Source organism: Scyliorhinus torazame, chromosome 9 (assembly GCF_047496885.1).
Source record: "Scyliorhinus torazame isolate Kashiwa2021f chromosome 9, sScyTor2.1, whole genome shotgun sequence".
NCBI classification, from domain to species: Eukaryota; Metazoa; Chordata; class Chondrichthyes; order Carcharhiniformes; family Scyliorhinidae; genus Scyliorhinus; species Scyliorhinus torazame.
The window spans coordinates 104225267-104242228 of NC_092715.1; the positions used below are offsets into that span (position 1 = coordinate 104225267).

Consider the following 16962-nt stretch of genomic DNA (forward strand, 5'->3'; position numbering starts at 1 on the left):
GTAATAATCACTATATGACACAGGAGAGATATATGCAGCCCAAATTCTCTTCTGCATTGGCACCGTGCAAACTTGATGCTCCATTGGCCTCTAGCTCTGTTCGACTATGGGATTTCAGCTGTGTTGGGATTCAGTCCTACTGTCCCTCCTTTCAATTCATAAATATATAAGAACACAATACAACGGACAGGAAGGTGTTTAGATTCCCTGTTCTACAAACAGACTAAGTAAGTAAAGTCACCTTAGTCCCAGATGACCAGAGCCTGCTTTTCCCTTAGAGGGAGAGAGCTGACTGGGGGTGATATAACCTGAGGATACCATATTTCAGGAGAGGGGCAAGGTTGAGAAGGCACTTGCTTCATGAATAACCTCAGTCGATACGGGAATGGAAGCTGCACTGTTGGCCTCGCTCTGCATCACGAACCAGCTACCCAGACAACTGAGTTAAACTGGCCGACTTATGACTACTTAACTGTTGTACACAGCTTTCTTGCTTTAACTTGTACATATTATTGGTTAGGCTGCTGTTAGAGAATTGTGTCTGATTTGGCGGCTTAGAATTGGACAAGGGTCAAAAACCAAGGGGCAACTTCTCATACACTGCAGGCAACTTTTTCTGAATTCAGTGCCTCCCAGATAGGCTCTCTCTTCTGTCACAATCGCACTTCTGGTTTTCTCAAAAATAAGACAAATTATTTCATTCAACTAAACTTCCTTATCCCATTGTCCTTTGACGTTACAGATTTACTGCTGTTGTCAAAGCCACCACTTAACCTCATTCTCACACCCGCAGCTGTTTGGTAAATATGTGTTCTTAAAGAGGTGGATAATATGAAGAAAAAGGGTAGGGGAATGAGATTAAATGGACAGTTCTTTTAGGGAACTTCTAACTGAGCCATGGGCCTAAATGGCTGGTTTGAAAGTTTGCGAATGGGTAATCTTTACATCTAACATACTACATTAAAAAAAATTCCAAGAACATAAAAAGCTCTCAACGCTTAGAATGACAATAGTTTAAGGAACCAACCCGGTTCCCTTCCAACCAACACACCCTGATGCTAACACAAAAAAGAGCAATATCAATGTTATATTAAACAAATTTTAAAAATGTTTTAAAGATTTTACCACTACTCTCCATCTTCCACTTTTCCCGCTGCTCACACCATGACATTTATGATAATCCATGATTTAACATTTTAATTCAATATTTGTTTTCAAAGTTATATGGTTTTTCCATGTGGCCCTGGAATCTCAAGGTCCATTCTGGAACCTGCCAAAACTTTAGTTCTTAAACCAGGTCTGAAAGCCAATTTCGTAGCCAGCCCAGGTTAGTGATACAGCTGGTTGACTTGGCCTTCAAATCAGAACAGCAGCAATTTTTGTTTTACTGCTCTGATCTGAGTGATATCAATAGTCCAACAGCACAGGTGCTGAGTAAATCTCAAACACTATGGTGCTGTGCACAGGTTAGCAGATCCTACTGAATTCAACACCAAATACTTTCCGGTACCTTGAACTGGGACAATAGCTCCTCTCCCACAGTGGTAGGCCCAGGTTCGTTCTCACGAGTTTCAGCACGACAAAGAATTTCATCAATATCCATTTCCTACAATCAAAATTTACATTTTTAAATATAATCGGATTGTTAGCAAATCGTTCATTCTTCAAAAAAAAAAAAAATTCATCACAGTGTGCTTTTAAACGATGTTAAAACACTTCATATTAGTTTTCATTTTATGCCTAATGGAGCAAAAATTAAGTTAAAAAAAGTTTTAAAATAGATAGTACTGGAAATAAATCAGGTGATTGTCCTGTGAAATTTCTCCACATGCTTCTGATTCGCTCTCCAATAACTCAATTCTTTGTCTGAAATGTTACGAACCAACATTCTCCTCCATTTGGTATCACCATTGGAATTGCGATGAGGAAGTGAGAGTTCGACTGCTCTCAATGGTACACACTGGATGTGCAGGAACAGAGAAACTGACATCACTGCTGAACTTAATGCCGGAAGCAACCAAGAATCAGCAAAAGAACATCTTTTTTCTGGCAAGATTAACATTTGTAAAGTGCCTTGTTCAGCGACAAGATACACAATCCCCAGCTTTTCCGAGGCGTCTATGATAATGCAGCAAATCCAAATACTGATGAGATGTGAGGGTTTGTTTGGGATACAGGACAGCCAAGGATACTGCCAGATCGCAATGACAGGATGTGGAAGCACACCTCGAAGGTACTGTGCAGCAATATTTTAATGTTCAGCAGGTAAGAGTGCATTGGCCACATCCTCCAACAATGTCCTGCACTGAACATATTTGTCACTTACAACCCATCTTTGCCTCATTGTGATAAATACCCTAACATCAATGTCCTGAAGAGTTTGTGGTGTACTTTGCATCCATTAGCTACATCTGCATATGATCCTTCACTTGCAGCATTCCATGCAACTCCTACGTTAAAGTTTAACACAGCATCTGCGTACTTATTTTTAGTACCCCTTAACACCCCATTATTGTCCACACAGTGATACCATGGTTTCACTGTATCCACAATGAATTCTTCTCAAAGGAGAAAATAGCCCAAAACAACAGAAAGGGGATGTCCATCCAACCACCAGGCTCTAACTTATGGAGCCGAAGTCCTGGTGACAATGAAGCTGACGGGAACTGCTCCAGAGATTCAGACCACAGTGCAACTAAGGAAGTCTTGGGGTCCATCTGTCTATAAACATCAGGACTGGTCTGATGAAAAACACCACCTGGAATCACCATGGATGAGAGCAAGTTATCAAAACTGAACTAAGGATTTTGTGCAACTCCTGGTGGAGCAGATGAGCTGCAACATTACCCTTGATTGGTTTGATTTATTATTGTCACATGTATTAGTATACAGTGAAAAGTATTGTTTCTTGCATGCTGTACATAGGGAAGGAAGGAGAGACTGCAGAATATAATGTTACAGTTATAGCAAGGTGTAGAGAAAAGATCAACTTAATACGAGGTAGGTCCATTCAAAAGTCTGATGGCAGTAGGGAAGAAGCTGTTCTTGAGTCGGTTGGTACGTGACCTCAAACTTTGGTATCGTTTTCCTGATGGAAGAAGGTGGAAGAGAGTATGTCAGGGGTGCGTGGGGTCCTTAATTATGCTGGCTGCCTTTCCGAGGCAACGGGAATTGTAGACAGAGTCAATGGATGGGAGGCTGGTTTGTGTGATGGACTGGGCTACATTCACGACCTTTTGTAGTTTCCTGCGGTCTTGGGCAGAGCAGGCTCCATACCAAGCTGTGATACAACCAGAAAGAATGTTTTCTATGGTGCATCTGTAGACGTTGGTGAGGGTCGTAGCTGACATGCCAAATTTCCTTAGTCTTCTGAGAATCTGGTGAACTGGTGCGATGACAATAATCTCTCCCTCAATGTCAACAAAACGAAGGAGATCGTCATCGACTTCAGGAAGCGTAGTGGAGAACATGCCCCTGTCTACATCAATGGGAGACATACATACCCTGGCCAGAATGCCGTGAAGAATTTCAGTATTATGCAGTACATAGCCCACAATCTAATAACTCAGCCCTACTATGTGTGAGCAATGATGAAACCATTCCTCTCTCAGCTAGAAATAAAATCCTGAAAAGATAGACAATTTCTAAAATCTTCTAAATCAGCTATCAATAATTATGCTATTGATCAGATATTATCAATAATATTCTTACAACAGAACATACTGTGGCTGAAAAAGCTATCTGGGTACACTCAAATTAGAAGGAGCCTGATTCTGATGCTGCCTCAGCTGAGACTCCCGAGTCAAGGACCTCAACAAACTATAAAGATCCACCATGAGTTCAATTGTCCATCTCTCAATGGAAAAGGAAAATGTTTTTTTCTATGGTCATCACTGGGGACTTTATTTGCTATTTCTGGACAGATCCTTGAAATTACGATGCCTAATTCATGACATTGCAGAAAAAATCCTCCCAGTCAATGGGAGTTCCAAAGGGTACAGCTAATGTGATCTTCACAGGCAGGCAGCTCGAAAACAAAATCCAAAGAGCAAATTATAAACTTCTATTGTGCCTTTGTTGACCTTGCAAAGGAATTTGACACTATCTGTAAGAGAAGGTCTCTGTAAAATCTTCAAGTTTGTCCAGTCAAATAGATTGAAGCGGTAACTGGCTAGAGAAGATGGGGGCATTTCTATCTTCTGCTCCAACAAAAATACCCTTAAGCAAAGATGTGGTCTGGCCGTATCACTTGTCCAAATTTTATTGTGAACCATTTTACAATAGTTTATCGTAATTTGGCAGAGCTATTGTGGTGATATGCATCACTGTAAATACACAAGGGGTTAATATAAATGCACTACGACTAAGTAAACACTAGAGGGAGCACCAGAACGTCATGACATGCAGACATACAGCTAATGAACACACAGAATAGGACACGACCAATGGGCAGTCAAGACACCCAGAGGTGACACTACCACAAGGGGGCATTACACAACCCATATATAAGGACAGGGCACACATGCTGTCTCTTTCCACAGGTGACACTTAGAGAGGACAGGGGCAGGTCAGAAGCATCACACCCACCGCATGGCTTAGAGCAGACTGGTTAGCTAGTCTGAGTTACTATAGCAAGATTAGCAGGAGAGTCGAACTCATAGAGAACTGTGCTAATGGTTCAATAAATCACATTGAACTTACTTCAACGTCTGGAGTATCTTTTAGTCAAAGCTGCATCGAGTTGCAGCCTGTGTTATCCCAGAGTACATAACACAACATGGTACCAGTAGTGCCTGTTGAATCTATATAGTTCAACTAAGCAAGTCCGTGACTACCAGCAACAGCACCCAGGCAAGATGATCGAGATTCCGGTTCCTCAGCAGCTCAGGTACCATGGCAATCTCAGTGCCAACTGGCGTGCATTCAAGCAGAGATTTGAGATTTACATGGTAGCATCCGACCTAGATGGCGTGGCCGATGCTGAGAAGGTAGATCTTCTACTCACCATTGCGGGTGAAAGTGCAACAGAAATCTTCAACTCTTTCAAGTACTCCAAAGGGCAGGACAAGAGAGACTTCCAGACAGTCCTGGACAAGTTTGAAAACTACTGCGAGATGAACACAACAGAAATCGATAAAACTGGTGCCTCTACTCACCACGAGGCAAAGGTAGGCTTGCAACAGAAGCAAACGGCAATTTTGATTGGCAGCCATCTTGCGCAAGGAGCCACACATGCGCAGTTCCCGAGAAGCCGCGCATGCGCAGTTGCGAAAAGAGCGCAGAGTGAAGGAAAAGCGACCTGCGCATGCGCTATCTATTCCTACACTCTACGTCACACGCATCATGACGTCAGAGGTCCTGGACCACGCCCACTTAAAGGGGAAATGTTTGAAAATAGTGAAAAACAATTTAAAGCCAGAAAACGCAATTCTTTCACATGGAACGAGAGCGCAATGCCTCGACCAGTAGCTGGAGGTAACCTCCGCAGAACCCTGCAACAAGCAGTTAGCACCGCCCTAAGAGATGATTTAGTCCTTGAAGACTACGACTTAGACGATGATTTTATCATTGGACGTGGCGACCTCAGTACCAAATCCGAACCGCAACGAGATGTGTTGTACATTGAAGCATCCGACAGTCATGGACGAGTTCTTCGGATTTGAGGATCCTCAGCCCAGCATAGTCGACATCCTGACCCACGAGTACAGGATTCTGCTGCGGCCTGATGCCAAGAGACAGAGAGTGGTCCACGCACCACGAAGAGTCCCCGACTCCGCACAAAAAGCGATGAGACTCCACAGCGAGACCACTGCACGACTCCGTTGAGAGCGCAGAGACCGACTCCACAGGGAGACCACTGCATGACTCCACACAGGGAACGATGCCAGACTCTACAGAGGGAGCGTTACAAGCCTCCACAGCGAGCTCATTGGCAGACTCCACAATGGAAGACTCCAGAGCGCAGTCCTTGCATGAACAAGACCATGAAGTTCTAGCAACCTTATCTGAGCAACCAGCAGCAGACGATGCAAATCTGCTATGCTCAAGTGCACAGCAAGACGACTATGACAGTCTACCACGCTCACGTGAACAACAAAAAGACTATGACAGTATACCCAGATTATTTGAGACACCAGAAGACGACTCTGAGTCTAACCAGCTCATCTAACCGACAAGAAGACATTGAAGGTCTACCCACTATATGTGCGACAAGTGACAAAGGCTTCACAATTCCCATACAAGATGTGCGACATCTCAGCGAGACTGACAGATCTCAGCTAGTATGTACAGGGGCACTCGACAATCAATGTGAGGCTACTAGTGACTCCAGTGACACCACGTTAATTCAAACCTCATCTACTCGAGCCTCTCCACAAGAACCTGAAATGACTCCAGACGGGGACCATCAAGAAACCAAAGGTGATTCAGGTGAACCAGAAAGGACTCCAGACGGGGAACATCGACAAGCCAAAGATGATTCAAGTGAACCGGACACAACTCCAGACGGGGAGCACAGAGGAATCAGAGACGGCACGCTCAATGAAACAGCAGATGCCACAAAGGACACTGACACAAGTAACTTTGTGAAGGACTCAAATTCTCCACTCGGTGTGGTCATTGAGCGCAACAAACACAAAAAAACCTACAAAAACTACAAAGACAACAACAAGAAGCGTACCAGAGGCAACAAACACAACAACAAGCAATCAATAACAACAATGAGAACAACTGGTACGACATGGTACAATTCTGCCTATGAAGACAACGTTACTGCTCAGCTCAGAACAATGGCGAGAGTGCAAACATACCATGGCATGTCAACGCATCTTACCAATTCACGTTTGCTACACTATGGACAAGCAAAACAGCTTTCAGGAAAGAGGTCATCAAGAATTGCTACCACAAGCATTAAAAAAAAAAAGAGTCCACTTCAGACAATTAAGTGATTTGACCATTTGAACACCTCCTGATGACTTCTTGGTTACGTGAACACCAGGACACTGACGGCGTTCATAAGGGAATGACAACATCAACATCGACACTTCCATAACAGCACAAGAAAGCCACTCGACCATGTAAATTCATGAACTTTGGGCTCATAACTATTATTTGGAATTGTATAATCCTCAACGTCATCATAACTATTATTTAGTATTGTATAATCCTCAATGTCATCATAACTATTTTTTGATCTTGTACAGTCTTCACAGTCATCATAACTTGTACATGTCATCACTTATTTACCTGTTTTTGTTCAATTTTCTTTGACAAAGTACAGAAAATATGTAACACAAAAAAAGGGGGGATGTGGTGATATGCATCACTGTAAATACTCAAGGGGTTAATGTAAATACACTACAGCTAAGTAAACACTAGAGGGAGCACCAGAGACGTCATGACATGCAGGCATACAGCTAATGAACACATAGAATAGGACATGACCAATGGGCAGTCAAGACACCCAGAGATGACACTACCACAAGGGAGCATTACACAACCCATATATAAGGACAAGGCACACATGCTCTGTCTCTTTCCACAGAGAAGGACAGGGGCAGATCAGAAGCATCACACCCACCACGTGGCTTAGAGCAGACTGGTTAGCTAGACTGAGTTACTATAGCAAGATTAGCAGGAGAGTCGAACGCATAAGAGAACTGTGCTAATGGTTCAATAAATCATATTGAACTTACTTCAACGGCTGGAGTATCTTTTCGTCAAAGCTGCATCGAGTTGCAGCCTGTGTTATCCCAGAGTACATAACACAACAGCTATCAGCTTTAAAAGGACGCTCATATTCCTCCAACCAGCCCTCAGCCAGGATGGAACTCCAGCTATCATCACTATTGTAAAGTTCCAATGGCTGGTTGGTAATAAAGACAGAAACCAAGTCTTGACTTGCTCACATAGAATTTTATTCTTACCCACATAAAACTCCGAACACCTATTGTCTTACCCGTTTCCCTTTTACATACACCCAGTGAAGTACAATCATCAACTTAAGGACACACCTTGATAGTTAACCGTTTTTTACCCAGCTATTGATGACCACATGCTCCAGAATATTGTCAGATTTATCCAACTGGGCAGCACCCTGTCCAGTGAAGACAATATCAATACAGAAGCATGCTGCCGAATCACCAAAGCCCACTGCGATTTTGACAATTTCAGTGATTAGCTCTGGGACAAGAGACAGCAGCCTCTAAACCTGTTTAAAGTTGACAGGGCTCTCATTCGGAAGACACTGCTTTGTGCCTGTTTGAAACTTGGGTAACGTAGCCAGATCACATTCGGAAACTTCAACCTCAACCAAAAGGCACTATGAACTCTAGATGGCAGGTCGAGACCCCTTGCACTTGAACAAAGCTTGCAAACAAAGCTTGAATGCTCTAATTGCAAAGGCACAGTTCAGCTGATCAGGTCACGTGGTGTGAATTCCGGATAAACAATTCCTGATCTTTTGAGGTGAAGTGACACCGAGGAGCAATCACAGTTAAAGCTGAGTAAAGCAGTGCAACATAGATCTTCACAAGTCAGGACAACTTGCTCAAGACAAGAGAGCATGGTGAGAAACTATCCTTAAAGGCACAACTTACTATCAGACTTGTCACCACTGATGCCGAATGTAAATTCCAGGTGAGGAAATCTCACTAAATCAAGAACTCCAACCTGGTGAATCAGTGTTCACGCCTGGTGTTCAATTTGTGGATATTCATTTCAAGCAGAAATTGTTCTCACCAGTCATCAAAGAACTCACTGCTGAGAATATATATTGTATATTGTGATCAGTAGTGAAGCAATGGTGCTTGCTACTATCCTCAAAGAAAGCTTCATACAAAGATTTTGTAATCTCTATGGTGTGAATTTCCACTTTCCAGGTGTTAATTTAAATCAATCTCCAATACAGCAATAATGGCATCAAACAAGATAAGCAGCCAATCACATTGAAGTATTCTCATGGACAGTAAACCAGGAAGAACCACAGAATCTTAGTGAAAGCTCTCAGTTTCATCATCATTACTACCAAAAAATCTGGGGCATGGTATTTTGGCCATTGACTTCAATGCTGAAGGATGAACGAATTGGTAGGAAATAAACATCTGATCTCAAGAAATTAGAGTCTATTTAGAGGCAAGATCATTAAAACCCTCCAAATTTGGCGGGGCGCATTCAAAATTTGCAAGAAAGACTCTACAGAAGGACACCGCTGTAGTTTAGCTACCTGTGGTTCTTGTTCTTCTCCTTCTGGTTCTTTGAAAAGCTCCTCGGCTCCAAATTTGAGGATAGCTGCCAGTTCTTCTTTATTAAAAGGAGTAGAACTGAAATAATAAGGGAAAAAACAAATAAAATGCAAATTCTTGATCGCAATCCTACAAATGGTCACAATGAATAGATTTGAAAATAAATTGAAATTCTGGGGCACAACCTGCAACACTTATCTCTACAGTTGATACCCAGGGGTACAATGATTCTTATCATTTCTTTGATGCATTTATAAAGATGACAGTGGTTTAAAATTTCTAATTGGAAATTCATAGTGGATTGATTTCTTTACATCTATCTTGGGATGTGAGAATCATCAACAAAGCCAGCATTTATTGCTCATTACTGACTGCCCTCAAGAATGTGGCGGTGAGCTGCCCTCTTGAACTGCTGCAGTCCATTTGGTGTCAGTGCACCCACAGGAAGTTCCACAATTTTGACCCAGCAACAGTGAAGGGACAATGATATACTTCCAAATCAGGGTGGCAATTGGCTTGATGGGGAACATCCAGGTGGGGGCGTTCCCATACAGCTGCTGCTTTTACCATTCAAACTGTTCAAGGCCACAGATTTGGAAGGTGCTGTCGAAGGAGCCTAAGTGGAGGAGCGAATGCTTTCGTTGTTGGCTGGGGTGCCGGTCAAACATCTCTGTCTCGAATGGTTGAGATTGAGTACTGTTGGAGCTGCACTCATCCAGGCAGGTAGACAGCATTCCATCAGAATGTTGTAGATTGTAGGTTTTGCATACATGAGTTACCTGTCTCAGAATTCTCAGCCTCTGACCTGCTCTTGAATTCACAGTATTTACATGGCTAGTCCAATTCAGTTTCTGGTCAATGGTAACACCCAATGTGGAGAATTTGGCAATGGTAATGACATTATTGTACAAAGCTTTGATTTGTGTAACATTTGGCCATTATTACAGTAGAATGGATTGACAGAACAAAAAATTACACTAAGGTAAAATATTCTGAAATTAACTTGTCTCTTACCATGAATGTGAGTATCTTACTGATGTAAACATATTAAAATTGGAACATTATAAATTGCTCCCATTTTTCATTAGAAAATATTTAAGATCAAAATTCAATTTTTTGCAATGGTGAGATTTTAGATTTCTCTCTTTCTGGCCAAGAAAATACAACTCTAAATGGACAGTGCGCACTCAAATATATCAACATATGAAGAGCAATTATTGGGGGCAGAGGCTATTCTAACACTGCATATATTCTCACAGCTTAACAAAAGAAAAGTTAGACTTCAAGTTCCTTGGCCTTATGCGTTGAAAGAAAACTTTAAATGGAATATTAAAGTTTAACCAAAGCAGAACACCATAGAGCACCCTTCTAAGTTGGCATCTAGGAGCTGCTGATAACAGTAACAATATTGTCACTAAGATTTCAGTAAAAGGTAATGGTGGGTGCATAAAATCTTCATGCTATGCCAAATTGGATTGTGGAAAACATGCAACAGTGCGATTACAAAAGCCTGGGCTCTTGAAAGCACTTTTGAATACATTAATCTACAGGCAAGAAGCCAAATGACTCTCAGTGGGCAGCAATGGTGGGAGCAATTTCACGGCCCAACAGACAAATACAAAATTAAAATGCATTGGTTTAAGTGAAATTATTCCTATACTGAGCTGGCGCCTAAATCTGTGCAAAGCTGGTAAAATATATCAAAAATAGATCAGCAATAGTGAATTTCAACACACTGGATTCGACATGACTCCCCTGTCACTGCACAAGGATAGTAAAATCTTAGCTCTGATCAAACACGTTACCTGAGTATTTTGTGATAATACAATTCTGCAGAATTATGCTTTGCATTGAAAAATATTGAAAATCATTACAAACATAAATTATAAGTATGATAGTATAGTGGTTATGCTAGTGGACTAATAATTCAAAAATGAGTTTAAATCCTAATTTAAATAAATAAATAAATTGAAATAAACTGTTAGCCTTAGAAATGATCACGAGTCCACTAAATTGTCATTAAAACCTAATTGGTTCACTAATACCAGGGGAAACAAATCTTCTTACCTGGCGGGTCCCATATGTGACTAAACCCACAGCAATGTGTTTGGCTCTAACTTCCCTCTACAATGGTGTAGCAAGTGGTCACCATCCACTTCTTAAGGACAATTGGACATGGGCAATAGATTATGGCATTTCCCGCAACATCACATCCCGTGAATGAATATATTTTAAAAAATTACTTTTTGCACATTTGCATGTTTGAGTTTCCATGATTACTGTGGAATATAGTCTAAGCAGTAATCAAAGGAGGTGGTTTATAAGCCACCAGTCGGCTGTTTCTAACTGATACAAACACAATTTTAAAAATGGTGCTGGGGCAACAATTTCACTGCTGCCCTAGGCCCACCGTACAAATGTTTTTTGGCGAGCTTATAAATGGGTGAGCACCATTCCAGCCTGTTTGGTAAGTTGGGGTCTCACAACAGTTGTAGGACTATGTTTGCAATTTTTAGGAACAAATTAGCAGAGCATGCATCAAACACATTCTTCACACTTGTATTAAAATGCTAATCGGCAAGTGCTGCTTATAGGGGTAATTGGAGGCTGCTCAAAAATAGACTAAAGAAATTTTATATTTTTATTTGCGCAGGACAGAAGAGAAGTTCTCATTTTGGGCTGATAAAAATACTCTTCCTGGGATTGCTGCTCTCTTGTGGCCTAACAGCCAGGCAGCGTGTGACATGGTCACTTTTCAAACCTCTCATAACTTTGGTTTGGTACCAGCTATTCTTTAGTGAGATTTAAATGAAAACCAAACCCGTTGCCAGCTTTTGACTGGGTGACCACTCTGCTGACATTGCAGCTGTTTTGGGCAGAAACAAAAGGTCACCCCAGTGAATCAGCAATTCATGAAATTGGAAAACATTTTAATGAAGCGGAGCATTTATTCAGTACTAGGTGTCTCAAAGATGAATAAGTTGGTAACACCATTGGAGAGTCAGGGCACAGAATGTACTCTAGGTGGGAAACTTCAATGTCCACTATTGACCAAGATGATCAGGCCCTGAAGAAATACTTTTCAAACTGATGGCAGGTGGTATGAGGACAAAGAGATAAAACCCACTTGGCTTCGTCCTCACCAATCCAGATGCATTTGTCTAGGACAGTATTGGCCTGAGTGACCATGCAGTCACGTGCAATCAAGGCCCCAACTGCACACTTTGATGACATGCTCCATCGTATATGCTGAACTTTCCAGAATGGTAATTGCTGAGGGCCTGTGGAACACCAGCAACAGATTTGTATTCAACCATAACCTATAACCTCGTGGCCCATCAGAGTTATATAATGGAGCGAAGGAGTCAATTTGGTCCATCAAGTCCTTGCCCATGCTCTGTCGAGAAATCCAATCAGTCCCATTGAAATGCCACAGCCCTGCAAGTTTATTTCCCTCAAGTGCCTAACCAACTTCCTTTTGAAATCATTGATCAACTCCATTTACAAATCCTTAGACAGGGAGTTCCATGGTCATTACCATTTGTTGCACAAAGTTGTAATGAGGTTTGTGTGCTCCCTCAGACAACCTTGCTCCTCCTCTGCACATTTCTGAGAAGTCTGTGTTCTTTAAAATTATTCTTTCATGGGATTTGGTAGTCACTGGTAAGGCCAGCATTTGTGGTGAAACATGAGCCCGTGTTCCCAGAGCTTAGTCTGGGCTTCTGGATTACTAGTCCAATGACATTACCACAACACCATCTGTCTCTCCTGATGTGTTCACTGCCTTCACCATTTTGGTTGGTCACAAGTCAGGGTCTCCTGCAAGTCGGTGCGTACGTCTGATCTCTTCAAGGATGCTGTCATCCTGCGGAGCCTTGTGCAACGACTGAGTTTTGAGAACAGCAGCTGTTCAGGAGTCTGATGTCAGGCATTCAAATGAGATGTCCCACCCAGCACAGTTGGCTTTGAGAGATAAATGCTTTGGTGCTGAACAGGTTGGCTTGGGAAAAGGCTTTGCTGTAGGACCACCTTTCTTGCCACCGGAAGGGGCGATCTTGGCAAGGCATCGCTGGTGGTACTTCTCTAATGCTCAAGGTCAGCCACGCCTCAGGACTGTGGGGATCATTGTTGCTCAGTAAACCATTTCCTTTGTCTCAGGTTTGAGATCCTGGGGACTCAACGGCGCATTGAGGGCGATGGTAAATTTTGTCATCCATGACTGCCTTCTCCATGAGAAGGCTACAAGATACTCGGTCACCTTCAAAGATACCGCTACTTCTTATTCTTCATTTAAAACGCGTCATCACACACTTGTCTAATAAATTGCATCTGCCACGTCTACCCATTCTATGCATGTCCTCTTGTAGTGACTGATATTGTCCTCGCTGCCTGCCACACCTTCAAGTTTGATATCATTGGCTAATTCTGAAATTTTACTACATAATATCAAAATCATATAGATACATCAGGAAAGCAGGTGATCTGAGCACTTAACCCTTGGGAAACAGCACTTGTCTACTATCCTCTAGCCTGAAAAGCAAACAAATACCACACACTCACTCTTTTAAGACCTTCAGCCAATTTTTTTCCCCAATTTGACACTGATCCGGACGCACTCAATTTTGTTAGTCAGGCTTTAATGTTGTATGCGTACTTTGATAGGAGCCTTCTTAAAAAACAAATGGCTAATGTCCATTACATTTACTCCATTAGGTTTCTCTGTCACATCATCAAAAAATGCAATTGAATTTGTCAAATGTGATCTGCATTTTACAAATATGGGCTGGCTCTTTAATTAACTCAAACAACTCCCAGTGCCTATTGATCTTTTCTCGGATTGTTTCCAAATCTTTACCAGCCACTGATGTTAAACCGATTGGCTTTTACTTACTAGGACTGTCCTTACACTCTTTCTTGAACAAGGTCGTCACATTTGCCACTCTCCAATTCTTTGGCACCTCCTCTGCCTATGGGAAAGACCGGAAGATTATGGCAACCGTTCCGCTATCTCCAGCCCCGTTTCTTTTAGAAAACTCGCAGATATGCCATCAGTACAAGGCAAATTATCCACTCTATTTGCTTGCTCCAAGACATCCCACCTATTAATTTTCACTTCATCCATTACACCACTGCAGTAGCGTACACCAATCCACGTTTCATGGGCATGGTCTTTACCACAAATGTCACACATCTGCAGAACCTGTTCAATTCAGCCTAGATGGCATAGACCCACCAACGTTAAATGTGAAATAAAAGAAACATTTGCATCAAGTTATCTGAATCGGGATTCTGACCGCTTCAGTCTTCTTATACTGCACCATCGACTCATCAACTGCTATTGCTCAGCTTGGAGTGATCTTTTAAACTTGGTCAGTTTGGCAGAAGTTTTAGTATCCAAGTCTCATTATAAACTGGGAGGATCAGTTTCCTTTCTATGTTTACCTGTTCTGTTTCCCTTTTGCAGTTCAGACTTTTGTTTTAGTTAAGAGTCTGTAAATTACAAATTTAACTTAAAGACACAGATTTTCTCACAACCTTCACCACATAAATTGTAATGGTTCAAAGCAATTAGTCTCGTCCACCTTCTCAAGAGCCATTAAAGATGGGCAATAAATGCTGGCCTTTCCAGCAACTCTTACATTCTGTGAATCAAGAAATTATAAAAACTGTTTCAAAACTGACTGTTGCACATTATAAATTCTAAGTACATATTAAACAAGCAAAAGAATGCCTAAACATGTTTGATAAAAGGGCATCACGGTAGCATAGTGGTTAGCACTGCCGCTTCACATCTCCAGGGTCCTAGGTTTGATTCCCGGCTCAGGTCACTGTCTGTGCGGAGTCTGCACGTTCTCCCAGTGTATGTGTGGGTTTGCTCCGGGTGCTCCGGTTTCCTCCCACAGTCCAAAGATGTGCAGGTTAGGTGGATTGGCCAAGCTAAATTGCCCTTAGTGCCCAAAAAAGGTTAGGTGGGGTTACTGGGTTAGGGTGGAAGCTTGGGCTTAAGTAGGGTGCTCTTTCCGAGGGCTGGTGCAAACATGATGGGCCGAATGGCCTTCTTCTGCACTGTAAATTCTATGATTCTCTTAGTTTGCACGTCTCCTTCTGTAGGCGGCATGTACACGTTGCTTCTGGCCAACTAAGTGTAAGTAGAGCAGACTCAATACAGATGTTTCTTTACACAAGATCAGGATTTTCATTTGGTTCTGGTTTCGGCCGCTCCCACTTTTGCCCAAAAGCAATTAATTATTTGATGTGGTTTAAACATTCATGCTGCGTTAAATTCAAGTATTTCTTTTCAGAAAACAGCTTTTCAGCTTACGTTTCTAAAATATTAGGAAACACAGGTTCAGGGTGATAGCCCATACTGTATATCAACAACAAAGTTGAAGAGAAAAGACGAAACAGGATGCAGGTATTTAAGTGACTCCATTATTGGGTTTTAAGAAGCTGCTAAAATGGGAAATGCTTTATTTTCTCAGTGAATAGTTAGCGCATAACGGTACCGTAATAACACCAACATCAGGGAATCGTAGACAAGATATTTAATAGAGTTTCCTAAGAATAGCCTTTAATAAATTACTAACTTTTTTAGCTACTTATTCTTGTACCATAAAAGATAACTCAGAAAAATGTAGCTTCGTACTTTGTAGGATTGGAGCCAGTGTGTAGCACAGTTTTCCCTGTTGTATCCATTCGTTGTATAACAAGGTGATCCAGCACCATCTTTTTCTTTGCTCTTTCAATTATCTCTTCTTCTACTGTTCCCTTTGTAACTAGCCGATATATATTCACCTGGAAGATGCATTACGGACATGATATCCTCACAAATGAATTTTAAATCAAACGTCTAAATTCACGTTTATTGTCAGAAAGATAAGTTCAGAAAAATCACTGAAGCCTCTAAACACAGTGCATCTTTGATAATTAAGACACTAAATTATTTTTAAGTTTGGACTATGACATATTAAAATCAATGGATTAATCATTAACGTTAACATTAAGTGAAATGCTGCATCTTGACCAGCAACAGGGAAATAGTTACCTGCTTCTTCTGACCAATTCTGTGAGCTCTTGCTTGCGCCTGTAAATCATTTTGTGGATTCCAGTCTGAATCAAAAATAACTACAGTGTCTGCAGATGCCAGGTTTATACCTAACCCTCCTGCTCTGGTTGACAGCAAAAAGCAGAAGTCCTGTGATCATAAGGAGACAAATTCCAAAAACAAGTTCTTCACAAATTGTGTACCAGCAACATCTCCTTTCCCAGTAATCAAAGGTGAAAATTATATTCATAAATTATCTTATCCTGATTGAATAGCTACAACTGGTTAAACATTCTAATTTTCTGTTCCTTTCTACTATTGTAAAATGAACATTTCAACAAATCCTTGTGCAATAGTAAATGTACAAAATGATTAATGCTGAATCAGAATGTTGCAATACAGAAACACCATTGACAGATTAAGCTTATTTTAATAGTTCTTATGAATGTACCCAAATCATTTCTGACCACCTATCTCTCAGATACATAGAAGCTGTTGAACGCTATAATTATTCCATAAAGAGAAAAGCAACTTGCAAGTGAATTATCTGGGGCTGATTCTCAGGTGCAACAGTACTCAATTCAATACCAGCTTCTCCCCCCACTCACAGGGTTTATCCAATGGATTTGTTTGATTTTTATGTTAAAAATGAAGTAAATTCTACCTTGCACATTT

At 41.4% G+C, this 16962-nt stretch overlaps 1 protein-coding gene across 4 annotated transcripts in view; it reads right to left on the bottom strand.

The window, feature by feature from the left end:
• Positions 1–16962, bottom strand: part of chd1 (chromodomain helicase DNA binding protein 1) — a 299232-nt gene that overhangs the window by 47697 nt on the left and 234573 nt on the right. For all 4 annotated transcript variants that reach the window (XM_072516362.1, XM_072516363.1, XM_072516361.1 and 1 more), the window contains 4 exons: positions 16288–16437; positions 15889–16037; positions 9224–9320; positions 1511–1606 (listed from right to left, as the gene is read on the bottom strand). In XM_072516362.1, the coding sequence (XP_072372463.1) occupies positions 1511–1606; positions 9224–9320; positions 15889–16037; positions 16288–16437 (492 nt within the window). The remainder of the gene's footprint in view (positions 1–1510; positions 1607–9223; positions 9321–15888; positions 16038–16287; positions 16438–16962) is intronic.